The 13,671-nt window shown below is 31.8% G+C and overlaps 1 protein-coding gene across 1 annotated transcript; it reads left to right on the forward strand.

Annotated features, from left to right (window-relative positions):
* The first annotated feature begins 8,580 nt into the window (after nt 1-8,580).
* Nucleotides 8,581-8,964, forward strand: LOC114398574 (classical arabinogalactan protein 11-like). The gene has a single exon (XM_028360756.1). The coding sequence runs from the start codon at nt 8,581-8,583 to the stop codon at nt 8,962-8,964; it is 384 nt and encodes a 127-aa protein (XP_028216557.1).
* Nucleotides 8,965-13,671: the final 4,707 nt, after the last annotated feature.

A 13,671-nucleotide genomic window follows, 5' to 3' on the forward strand; every position in this document is an offset into this window, starting at 1 on the left:
TTGCTTGATAATGTTCTTGGGTTAATTGTAAAATCTTTATCTAATAGTCATTGGGAAAGTGTAATCAAAAGTGTTAAAGCTATTCGATTTCAAGGTTCATAATTAAGATTGGCTTTTGTTGGAATTGTATAAATCTTGTGATGATGCCAAGTCAAAGAGTGAAGCTGAGAGTTTAGTTAATGCAATTGAGAGTTTTTAGTTTTTGCTTGGTATGATTATTTGGAATGATATCTTATTTGCTATTAATATGGTGAGTAAGAAATTACAATCTAAGTCTATTGCATTGATACTACCATAAAGCAAATAGAGAGTGTTTTATTGTATTTTGAAAAGTATAGAAATAAAGGTTTCGCATCTAGTATGAATGTTGCTAAAAGTGTTGCCCTTGAAATGGATGTAGAGCCTACTTTTCCAACAAAGTGTCGTGTTATTAGGAAAAAACAATTTGATGAAAATAATCAAATTGAAGAAATTCAGTCATTTGATGAGCCATTTAGAGTTAATTATTTTTTAGTTGTTGTAGACATGACAATTATATCTTTAAAGAGTATATTTGAGCAATTAAAGTCATTTGATAGTATTTTTGGATTTTTGTTTGATTCAAAGAAACTAAAGTCATTAGATGATAATAACTTGAGAAAATGTTGAGCTCCTGTCCACTCTACCTTTTCCCATGACAATTTATTGGATGTTGATTTAGAAGATTTTTTTTAATGAATTGAAAGGGTTGCAAATGACTTTGCCTAATAACTTAATGGCATCCATTGAAATTCTTGAGTTTTTCAAAGCTGCATATTGCTATCCAAATGTGTCAATTGATTATAGAATATTATTATCTGTTCTTGTGATTGTAGCATCAGCTGAAAAATGTTTTTCAAAGCTAAAATTAATAAATACTTATTTTAGATCATCAATGTCACAAGAAATGTTGAATGGTTTAGCAATTTTATCTATTGAAAAAGATATGTTAGAAAATATTGATGTTAATGTTATTAATAATGATTTTGCATCTCAAAATGCTAGAAAAAAAAATCCTTTTTCACTATAATTTGTGTATTTTGTTTTATAGGTGATGAGTGAAGTAATAACCGCGTCAATGATGGAGGATAACATAGAAGTTGATTGAAGAAAAAAGTTGTAAAGGGCCCATATTTATTATTTCACCATGGGCCTACAAAATGTTAGGATCGACCCTGTGTATAGCGAATTGATGTCTTCTGGAATTACAAAGTTTATACTTAGCCAGTTGATAACTGCATTCCATATATGGAAGGAGAAGAACATGATAAAAAAAGATGTTGGTCTCCACCTTAGATTTACATAACCTGCAAGATTGTTGTAAAGGTTGATATAGTAGGCCCTTCTTCTGTGTAGTTGCTAACACGTGGGCAGTCTGTCTTGTAATAATCTCCAAGAAAAAACCAAAATCTTAGGAGGGACTATAGATCTATGAAGCATGAACTCTGACTTGAACATCGGATACAACACATACACTTTAATGCAATTAACATCTAAAATACACAGGAACACTGCATACACACACAAACAAAGACATTCTAACTAAATGAAGTATGAGTAACATATAATGAAATATTTAAATGATGATATATTCATATTTTTAAACCAATCTTTTATGTTTTTTTAAAGTGTATTAATTGTGTAAAGATGACAACTTAAGTGTTCAAGTCAACAAAAAGTAATTTTTGAATCAAACATCTAATAAGAAATGTTGGACAAATGTAAAACAAGTGTCCGGACGTGTTAGTGTCAGATTTGTGTCCGACACACTTCACTTCAAACAAAAGAAGTATTCGTGTTTCATAGCTATAGATTTCCAAAAATCTTTAATCCACAAAGCGAGATGGGTGCAGGGTCAAAGCTCAACTGATGATGTATAGATAACAACTCACCACAGAGAAAATTCCACCAACTCTTGATTTCCATCTCCAAAAATCAGTTCCTGAGTTTTGAAATTACACTTGTTGTAAAGAAGAATTCAAATTATGGATCAATTCCTCTCTCATACCAGCGGTGATCTTCTCCATTGCAATTGTCATACTAAGTTTGATGCTGAACTTCATACCATATCAACAATGGATAGGAAGGTTATCTCCTAACCAATGATCACACCAAAATTTGGTTGTCGCACCATCACCAATGCTTCCAATAAAGGTTTTTGAAGACCATAAGTGTAGACAAGGGGAGTCGTGCTCAATCTTTAGTCATGTATGTTATAATAATAAGGCTAAAATATATTTTTTCATACATAAAATTAAAAATGTTTGGATTTCGTAAGATTTTTAGTATGTTTTTTTACTCACAAAATTGAAATGTATCAAATTTTGATCTAGAGTTAAGTTTGGGGAAATCCAAACCTACAAAAGAATTGTTGGAGTTAAGAATAGTCGCAAATTATAGAAAAATTGTCACAAATTACAAAATAAAATATAAAAAATGTAATTTATGGTAGGATTTTTATAATTTGTGACGCTTTTTAACCACCAAAATTTTTCAAATAACATATTAAAGAATGTAGGTTTATATACATATGAACTCTGGACAAAAATTGTATACATTTTGTAAGGATGAAGAACGTACTAAAAATTTTATAAGACAAAATCTAAATATTTATATTTTTATAAGAACGAAAAACATATTTTAGTCTAATAACAATATAATAAGTGTACATGAAAAGAGACAAAGAAACATCAAAATAAAAATACAAAAGATTAAAAAGAAAGAAAATAATATAAATTTACAATAGAAAAATCCCATTTTACATCGATGGAAAACGTATTTCAAAGACGGGTGGACGCCCGTCTTTGAAACGAGTGTCGTTGTAGAGGGCAGATTTCTATGACGGTCGTAAAAGGATCGTCTTAGAAACACGTGATTTTCTACATCGGTGGTATTGTAGACACGACTTCTTTTATGACGTGTTCTACGACGGTCCTTTTATGACCGATGTAGAAAGTTATGATTTCTACATCGCTGCCTACAGAGAAACGACTTTGTTTATCACATGTTCTACATCGGTCCTTTTACGACCGATGTAGAAAGCTTTATTTTCTAGACATATTCATACATCGGTGCCTATTTATATATAAATTAACCAACATAATGAAATGCACCCTTAGTTAGCATAGAAAGAAAAAAAGTAAGCACCCCATTCCGCATTTTAAAACATAAAGCAACAAATATTAAAAATGAAATGCAATAGTGAATAATATAAAGAATAAAACCTAAAAAGGTGATGTTAGTGTTAGTATTACCTCCTGGTGAGCAGATCTATGAGTTCTGTCAGTCTGACGGGCAAGACGTATCTTCTTAAGGACATACCTAATTTTACAAACACAAAAAATAACAACATAATAATGAAATATATATATATATATGCAAGTTTTTCATGAGTGTGAGTGAGAATAAGGAAACATGAGACAGACACGATAAGAGTGAGTGGGCTCACCTTTTGTTTTCGTGCCTGTGTCTGACAAGTAGAGCTGAAGCAAAGGAACCTCTTCCAATGTGTTCAAGAATTTCATACTGCTCCATTTTTGGACTTGAAGCAATTCACTTCAACGTAGAGACAAATTAAAGAGAGAGCAGAGAAAGAAAATAAAAGTAAGGAAGGTGAATCAATTAAAGAGGAAGTGAATATAAGCGTGCAGAGAGAGAGACAGAGCGTTAGTTTGGGCACCGTGCTCTTATTTTACTTTTGTGTGCTCCTGTTGAGTCTTTTTCCCATAATACGCTTTTGAACTTTGACCCTCTTAATCTTATGTTTCTGTTCTTATATTGCAGCAAGTGGAATCAAACGTGAATTAAAAAAATAAAAGGTTTGAATTTTCAGGTAGACAAAACATGAGTTAAAAATTTATAACATATCCAAACCAAGGTCAATTTTGGAGAATAACTTTTTATTTAGTTATATTATTTGTAATAAAACTAATAAACATTATAAAAGTTGTCCTAATTTTTTTTAACATTAGCCTGGGTACTTAATTAGTCGTAAAAAGTTTCAAAGACAAAATATATTTTTAAAACAAACTTTAACTTTGAGTAAGGAAAAAAAGTTGGATATTAAGTTAAATGATTGAATTTGTCTACTTAATACAAAGTTTAGCTTCTACCTAAGTTTTATCTCTCGAGTTTTTTAGCTTCTAATTTTTAATCCCTCAATTTTTTTTTATAACTTTTAGTCTTTTATTAATTTTTTTTACATCACTTTTAGTACCTCTAAATTTTTTGTCTATTTTTAATCCCTCATTTATTTTTATTGTTCAAAATTACTCTCAAATATAAAATAAATAAGGGGCTAAAAATAGACAAAACATGAATTAATTTTAAGAAATAAAAATAAACAAGGGACTAAAAATAGAGAAAAATTTAGAGGAACTAAAAATACTAAGAAAAATTGAGGAAAGACTGAAAATTACCCAAAAAACTTGAAGGACCAAAAATTAAAATTTGAGGGACTAAAATCCTAATTAATCCAACTTTTTTTTTCTTTTCATCACTTGTCATGGAGGAGAGGTTATATACCAATTTGGCCCCAGCCATGAGGTTACGTACTTATGTAAAAGAAAAGAATAGAAATAATACTGAAACTATTAATAGCTTGTGCATTTGATTAAATAACAAGGAAATAATGGCCATACACAAATACACAAACAGAGGAAAACCAAATTCACAATACTAAAACTATTAATAGCTTGTGCATTTGATTAATTAACAAAGAAATAATAGCCATACACAAATACACAAGAGGAAAACCAAATAATAGCCGTACACAAATAATAGCCATACACATACTGCTAATAGCTCAACTCAATCATGTTTGACGGGGCCTTTGATCCAATGAACACAAGTCACAAGCAGGCCCATCACCCAAAAGGAAAATCCACAAATAATATTTCAAAAAATATTATATATTCCTTTAATTGTTTGTGTAAATTTTTTAAATTGAATTATAGTAATATAATCATACCGACGAGAATGATTTAATTAGTGAAAAAATGTGTATTTAATTTTTACAGTGATTAGTTTTTAATTCAATTGATTGGAAAACAAATATAATTTCTGACCTAACAAATAAATGTTTATAAGATTTGTTAAGTTATACTTTCTTATTTTTTTAATTAAAATAAATTAATAAATTATAACTAAAAATTATCTTAAAATCAAAATGTAACCTATTAACATACTTTAATTAAAATACAAGTGTATAACAATAAAGCAATTTATTTTACCAGAAGCAATAACTTTTCAAGTAAGCAAAAGTAATTCATTCTCTAAAAGCAAATAAACTTACATGTTTAGCCATTCCAAAGTCTGTCAGCTTGATTTCACCATTAGGATCAACTAGAATGTTAGCCCCTCTAAAACAAATGAAGACTTAAGGCAACAATATTGAAGGCTTAAGGCAACATGCATAAAACTTTAAAAATAATAGAATTACCTGATTAAGTTGTTTGAGGCACTCTTTTGATGATTGGTCATCACAGACAACCATGACTTCTTTTATTGCACACAATTGTCCACTATCACTGTCAAAGTTGCAACACAAGTGTTTTAGAGATGTACAACAAACATAGGAAGCACAATATATATAGTTTCAAACTTGTCCATAGCATTGGCATTTGGACAGAGTGCAGATTCTAAAAGAAGGCTGATGATACCATTCTATAAACATAGTTGTACTTCAAAGCTAGTTTTTTTTCTATTGCCAATAACAAGTAGCACTGTAATATTTCCTTTTGTAACCTACAGATTTGCTTCAAAAACCACAAGTAAGTTTCCTATTAAAATTGTGCACACTCTTTATTCACATGTAGGAGCATCAAATCATCATGGCATGTACCCAAAATTTTCAAATTTGAGTAATCTTTCAAGATAGTATATATATAATCAAATTCAATTAATCACTTGTTAATAAATAAATATACTTACAGGTTGTTTGCTAACACGGCACAAGTAATGCATATGCTAGGCAGAGCAAGCCAAACATTACTTGAAGGAAAAAAAAACACATCATTCAAAGAGCACATAAAAGAAAAGTAGAAGCATTAGTTACAAGAGTAGAAAAGCATACAATTGATCACAAGTAATGCAGCAACTATAGCTTCTTATGGAGATGGAGGCCAATACATTCCTGCCACCAGCCACAAAGTCCCAGGCCAAGTACTCTGATGACAAGTAACACCACCTTCATTAATTTAATTTTCTTCCAGCCCAAGAGATATACAATGTCCTAGGATATCAACTTAACTAAATGAGTACTGTTTAATGTGAAATAACAGCATTAAAACTATACTAAAATGAGTCAAATTTACAGCCTAATGCTACACTTTTGAGGGCACAAAATTGGAAGCATCTTTCGAAAATCACCAACCAAATAATTATAAATGAAGGGAGGAGGATAAGAATTGTACAGATCCAATAGTTTAAAAGGTTTCCCACCCACCCAGTTCATCTAACCAAACACCAAACCGCACCTCAAGAGGGAAAAGGAAATGAAAACTAGAAAGTTTGTGTAATTTCACAAAACCTCATAGTTAGTGTAATTTACTCAAGAATAAATTTGTCTTTTGTATGTATATCTGGATTCTACATTTCAAGAGAGCAAGATGTATCAGACAACTTTAATTTAGATTATTTCAATTGTCTCCTCATGTTCTAACATATATCCTTATGATGTATTTAAATCAACTAAAAACAAAATTTGATAGAAACCATCGAAAACTATACCAAGAAAAAAGGAAGCAAAAGAAAAAAGAAAAATTATCTCTTTATACCTAGCCAGGTACACCTTAAGCGGCTCTATGTAGTCTTCAAATTCTAAAGTGTTAGAGAGATTGAAAACGAGTAGATAAAGGGAATTTTGAGGGCACAAAATTAAACTTGCTAAATTGAAGATAATTGAAAAAATCTCAACTTTATATGTTCATCTCACAGACATCCCCAACAACATGAAGCAGAGAAAATATAAAAGCAAGAAAATTCCCTCTCGACAAAAAATAAAAATATGGAATTTTGCCTAACAAAACAGAAATTAGTACATTTTTTTTGGTGGGGTGAACCCAACCGATGCAGCCTCTTCTTTTGCTGGTGCCTCTATGGTGTCGTCATCGGTGGCTGCTGCTTTGATTATTCTGGAGAACTTGAGGGGCTTCGAGCGGGAGAAGGAGAGGCGCGGCATTACACGGGACTGAGTAGGGTTTTATTGAAAATATATATATATTAAAAAAACGACGTGTTTATGATAGGACTGTCTTAAATCATCTTTCATTTAATTTTAAAAATGTCACTAGACCGTGCTTTCTAAGACGTCTTTAATGCAACCGTCGTAGAGTTCATTCCAGAAATGCTTATATTTACGGTAATGCCACCGCATTATTAATTAAAACGGTTTTCTCACGACCGTCGTAGAAAGGACGTCGTAAAAACCTATTTTTTATAATTTGTGACGCTTTTTAACCACCAAAATTTTTCAAATAACATATTAAAGAATGTAGGTTTATATACATATGAACTCTGGACAAAAATTGTATACATTTTGTAAGGATGAAGAACGTACTAAAAATTTTATAAGACAAAATCTAAATATTTATATTTTTATAAGAACGAAAAAGATATTTTAGTCTAATAACAATATAATAAGTGTACATGAAAAGAGACAAAGAAACATCATAAGAAAAATACAAAAGATTAAAAAGAAAGAAAATAATATAAATTTACAATTCATCAAAATAGAAGACCAATCATAAAAAAAATATTTTTTTTGACGATGTCAAAAAATAAAGGGCTTTATTTGATACATTTTTTCTTACATTCTATTACGTGAAAATAGAGGTTTTTAAGTAAAGAGCTCAGATAAATGTTACTATAAATCTATAATCTTTAAAATGGTTTTTAATTTGTAAGAATGTTCAACCAATGTTTTGAAACTAGACTTTTGGGAAGTCGAACACGGTGTATTTATTTATGAACCCATGTTTGAGTTTTATAAATCAACTTTTGGTCACAATATGCTTTGAACTAAATTAAATTTATTTCATATGCAAGTCGAGTCAAATAGCTTTTCAACAGGTAATCACTTATTCAAAAACAATAAAAAAAATTACTAAAAAATGATTACCTATTTTCTCGCTTTATAAATGGCTAAACCAAAACATCCTCACCTCCCTGATTGACTCGCGCTCAATTTAAACAACTATCAAATGATTACAAAAGATTATCTAAATTTAATTTTCTCTCTCTGTCTTTTTTTTTTTTTTTGTGTTTTCTCCATTTTTTTCTAACTCACAAGCCACCAATACCCATCCATGCATTTGTGATTTGATCCAATCTTAAAACCTTTCCTTGTCCATCTAATCTCATCCACACGCACCCCTATAACTTCTCTCACACCACCAAATCTCTCTTTAAATAACCCTCCCATGCAAACTCATTTCTCATTCTTACTTTGGTGCAGTTTTTCTCTATTACATTATAGAGAATAACTGTAATTACTCTATATAAGAATCCTCTCGTGCAAGTACAACAACCTAGAAAACACAAAAAACACAAAACCCTAAAAAAATGGCACGTCAACTTGTTCTTGCACTCATTTTTGTTGCCATAATTGGCATGGCCATGGCTAATGAGGCCCCATCTGCATCCCCAAAGGCTTCACCTTCACCAAAATCATCTCCTTCATCATCAAAATCATCACCTGCCCCATCAGCTGAGTCTCCGTTATCCTCTCCTCCATCCCCTACCTCATCAGATGAGACTGACATCTCAACTGCGCCTGCTCCGGCCAGTGACCCCATCGAGCTCTACGCTCCTGAGCCCGAGCCTTTTGAGGACCCCTTCACCACCCCGGAGGAGACCGACCCGGCCGATGTCACCAGCGGTGCCTCTGCTCTTCGATTCTCTACTGCTGTCACCGTCGTTGCCGTCGCTGGCATCTTTGCCTTCTAAACTAGTTTTGTAGTTGGTGTTGTACTTTAAATTTGAGGGGGTAAAACATTGTAATAATGTGTGCTGGCATGGTTCAATTAATATGTTCATTCATTATTAGGTTATATTGAATAATGATTGAGATAGTGCAAATGGTTTGGGTTCCCAGGAATAAAAAAAGTCACATATACACATTGAATGATCAATGAGCCATTTTAGAGATAATTTCAAAATTTTCAACCAGTGTTTCCATTTTCTTTTCCTTCTAAAATTTTCAACCACTGTAATTTGACTTGTATTACTCTACTATTACGTTAAACTTTCACTAATATTTAAATAATTTATTTATTTTTTTACATATATTATCAATACTACTTAACTTTTAGAAAATTTCTTGAATATCTATATAATTTATTTTTACATAAAAATGAAAAAATTAAAAGTTAAAGAAAAAATGAAACACTAAACATTTTAATTGTCCTGTTTTGGAATACTATACAAGATATATAATCAATCGTCAATCTAACAGTTATACAAAAAGTCGATGTTAAATTATTTATAGTAACATTTTTATAAATAAATGAAACTTTTTAGTATCGGTTTTCAAAAAAATCGATATTATCAATATTAACATTAGTTTTCAAAAAATCGATATTATTACTAATTAGTTAATATCATCTAAACCAGTTCTTCTCTAGTGCCTTACTCTGACTCACTTTGAAACCCTTATTCTCTCAAACCTTCACTCCGCTGTTGCTACTCTCTCGTTGGTCACCAGCACTGCAACACTGTGACTCTCGAACCACGTTTGTTGTTAGATTCTCTTCATGGCTAAACTTCTAAAGTGGTTTTCGGGGTTTATCTCATGTATATATCAGCTATATACATGAGATGTGATATGTTTCGCTCTTCGGATATTGATACTTCACACAGTTCACAAGGGTCTTATTCCATTTGAATCCAACTAGAAACATGGCAAGTAGATAACAAGCATGTTAGAAACATAATATAGAAGTGATTTCACGTGTCTTCACCTAATAGCAGCTGATGAGTGAAGACCCATAAATGGCTTTTTATATTCACATTTCTAACATCAGAGCATTCCATTTCACTTTAATTGTTGTTTTCTTTTTCTTCTCTATTTGTATTTTGTTTTGCTACATATATGCTCTTTCTTACTGTTAAAGTTCATTCAAACTATTTGTTTGTGTAAGATTGGAGCCAATAAGCCAAATAAAGAGTGAACTATTTATTGGGCTATGGAAATTATTAAAACAGTAGGTCTAGCTGATTTATTTTTTTTATCGAAAATTTAATTTATTTGTTATTTATTTCTTATCATTAGACACATGAGATAATAAACATAGTGGACCTAATACATGTTGTCTGCAGTTCCGGATAGTTAATAGTTAGTACTATTGTGTGGATTTTGAACTGTACTGCTGTTGGGAATAGTCCTTAGCATAAATCGCATTGTACCGTTACAAATTGAAGATAAAGGGAATTTGCTAGTGAAGCTTGTGTGCTGTCATGTCCTTTTCTGGTGTTCCAAACGTCTTTGCGGCTGATTTCTTCTCTGAATCTAGTGGTATATACGGATCCACAAAATCCTTCTCCTTATTTATTTATTTTTTATTTTACTTCTTTGTTGTCTTTTCAGTATAAAGTAATAGTAATAGAAGTAGAATCAAAGATCCTTGATACAAACCTTGCCTTACCCAAGTCTAACTAGACATATAACACATACAGAATCAAATAGAACACACTTATTTAAGCATCATAAACCTAGAAATTCACACTAGCTTGGAATCACCAATCCTTATTAGGGGCTCACTTGAAATAGACAAGTGAAGGAACATAATGCACATCAATTACAAGCCTGAAATAGTGACCGTTTTGATTTCTTTAAGCCGAGCAGAACTAGAAGTATTCCAAGGTAGTCTAAATTGCAAGACACCTCAAGTAGTAGAAGCTTATCAAGAGTCCATGGAGGGAACCTGAACCAAATATCAGTCAAGTAACTTCTAGCCACAGCCTTATGCTGACTGAACACATCAAAGGAGAAGTTTCCATGGTACTTGCCAAATCCAAATTCACCAACTCCTCCAAATGGTAGGGTATCTGCTATCTACTACATAAAGATGTAGACTAGTTAGCATTCAATCACAAGCAGGCTATGCATAATGCATGCGCTTATGGTTATTACGACTGAAAAATGGTACAATGCAACCAACAAACATATCACATCTTTGTATAACCCTTTCCGTCTTTCCTCCTATGCCTTTCCTCCAAACCTGGTACCTACAAGATTGGTTTCTTCATTAGCTATTGGTTCCACTGCCTCTGTTTCAGGGATCTTCTGCATTCATTGATGCTCAATGTCCATTTTTATCGTCATAACAAAACTTAGAGACATGCCAGATGCACTCTGCAATAAGAAATTTCAGAAGCAGAAAAACAAGAAGGACATGCTCAATTGAAAAACCCACCGAGTCATTTGCTTTCCTATGATCCAAAAACAATTATCACAAAGCAAGGGATGAAGGAACAACATGGCATACGTGCACTACATAGGGAGAAACACGGTGGGGAAGAATAGTGTAACATATTTTAAGTGGACCAAGTTTAAACTAGCATGTTAAATACATTAAATAAGAATAGTGGTTCTCTTTCAGTAAGAGATTAGAGAATAATAAGGTTCAATATATGCTTTATTCTCCTAACAGAATTGTTAATATATTAGATGATAGTGGTAGAAAAGATTAATAATTTTGGGTAGTTCTGAACACATTAATAGTCATACTATGGAACAGAATGGGCTTTTATTCAAGATAACTATTTGTTTGAACTGTATGTATGTAAGACTTCAATTTTACAATATGTACATACCAGTATCATTTTGCTGAATTTGAGATCCTGTCCTTTGCAAGTCAATTTCTGCAACTCAAATGCTTATTTCTTTATTCAAGATAACTATTGACAAAGCCGTGACTAGTGAGAACTCTTTAAGGTTGGTCCCTGTGACTTCTTCCTTAGATTCTGATGTAATGCTTACTTGAGGCTAAAGGTAGTTATTCTAAATTTTTGCAAGTATTCTTGATTTGACCTTTATATGTGTATTATGAATCCAAAAGTGACTCAGTTTACTAATAAGAATGATAGAAGAATAATTTGATTTTAAAATATTTGATAGGAATAGTTACCAAATTAAGGTAAATTTTAGGATTAACAACCATTTGAATAAGTATTCAAACTTATTTATTGTTTCTTGTTGACTTTTTCTGGCAAGTGCACCTTCTCAAAACCCAACAAGTGTTTTGTGAGGAGCATTATCCACCATGGGAGGAGTAAAGAACAGTAACACTACATGGCTACTGGTCATTTAAGGAAATGATTGAATGAAGTGACCATATATAGAACAACTACTACTAACACCTCATCATAACCCTTATATCTAAAAAGTCAAGTGATAAAATCCATATATAGATATTCATAAGAGCCTTGGAGAACTACAACACAAAAGCTAGCTGTACTTGGAGAACCATAGGCCTTTATAAACCACACATTAGAATCCCATAGTTACAATGTAGGACTCAAGTTCCAAACCTTGTTATTGGATCCTAACACTGAATAATCAGAACACATTCACCATGAAAAATCTTTCTTGAATCTTGACCAAAAATAATGTTGATACTTTTGTGTTTGTTATAAGTTTGAAATTACTTGATAAAAGTTGTGTATTGTATGATTATTTTAATGTATCTCTTCGTTCTCTTAATGATTGTTATTTTATATACAAGTTATGTTCATCATGAGTGAACCTTAGTTTCCCATTATGTTGGACCAGCGGCCTCAATAACTTAAGAGGGATAGACTTAGAATGCAGAAGAAACAACAATTAATTTAATAATGTTCTTTAAATATGCAAGACAAAATTGATTGCAACAAAATAAATGAGATAAGGGAAGAGAAAATGCAAACACAGCTTTATACTGGTTCGGCAAAGTTCGTGCCTACGTCCAGCACTCAAGCAACCCACTTGAGATTTTCCACTCCCTTTGTAAAATCCGTTTACAAAGTCTAAACCACACAGGGACAACCCATCCCTTGTGCTCAGGAATCCTTACAACTTAAGAGACCATCAGTCCCTTAATCAATCTTTTTGAATGAGAAGAAAGAAAGAAAAATTCTCTCTTGAAGAAAAAGATATTACAATTGAAGTCCATGGAGAAACTCTTAATGGATTTGCAAGTGTTTGTCAAAGAGTTTCTTTTGAGAGAGCATTTGGTAATGAAGTTCTCTTAGAATATCTCTCTCATTTTCTTTTGAGAGGATAAGACATTTTGGACCAGCAAAACTCTCTTCTTGATTTTGTGTCCCAAGTCACCTATTTATAGGCCTTTGATGACCATTCAAAAATCTCTAGAACAAATGTGATTCTCAAGAGTTATTTTCTGAATTTTTGAATTCTTGACTTGGATCAAACTTGAGAAGCGCTTATCTTTGGCATCATCAAAATTCATGTATTCATACATTCACATTCTCCCCCTTTTTGATGATGACAATCAAGTGATTTTTTTTCGACATCATCAAAACAATTCATGATCCACATTCTTCTCCTTTTTGACGATGACGCTCATTATCCAAGGCTTGATCTTTTTGACATCATCAAAATTTTAATGATTCACATTCTCCCCCTTTTTGATGATGACAACCACTTGTAGGTTA

Source organism: Glycine soja, chromosome 19 (genome assembly GCF_004193775.1).
Source record: "Glycine soja cultivar W05 chromosome 19, ASM419377v2, whole genome shotgun sequence".
Taxonomy (NCBI): Eukaryota; Viridiplantae; Streptophyta; class Magnoliopsida; order Fabales; family Fabaceae; genus Glycine; species Glycine soja.

Excerpts from the sequence above, each read along its gene's own strand:
- LOC114398574 (XM_028360756.1), top strand. The coding sequence starts at position 8,581 with ATGGCACGTCAACTTGTTCTTGCACTCATTTTTGTTGCCATAATTGGC.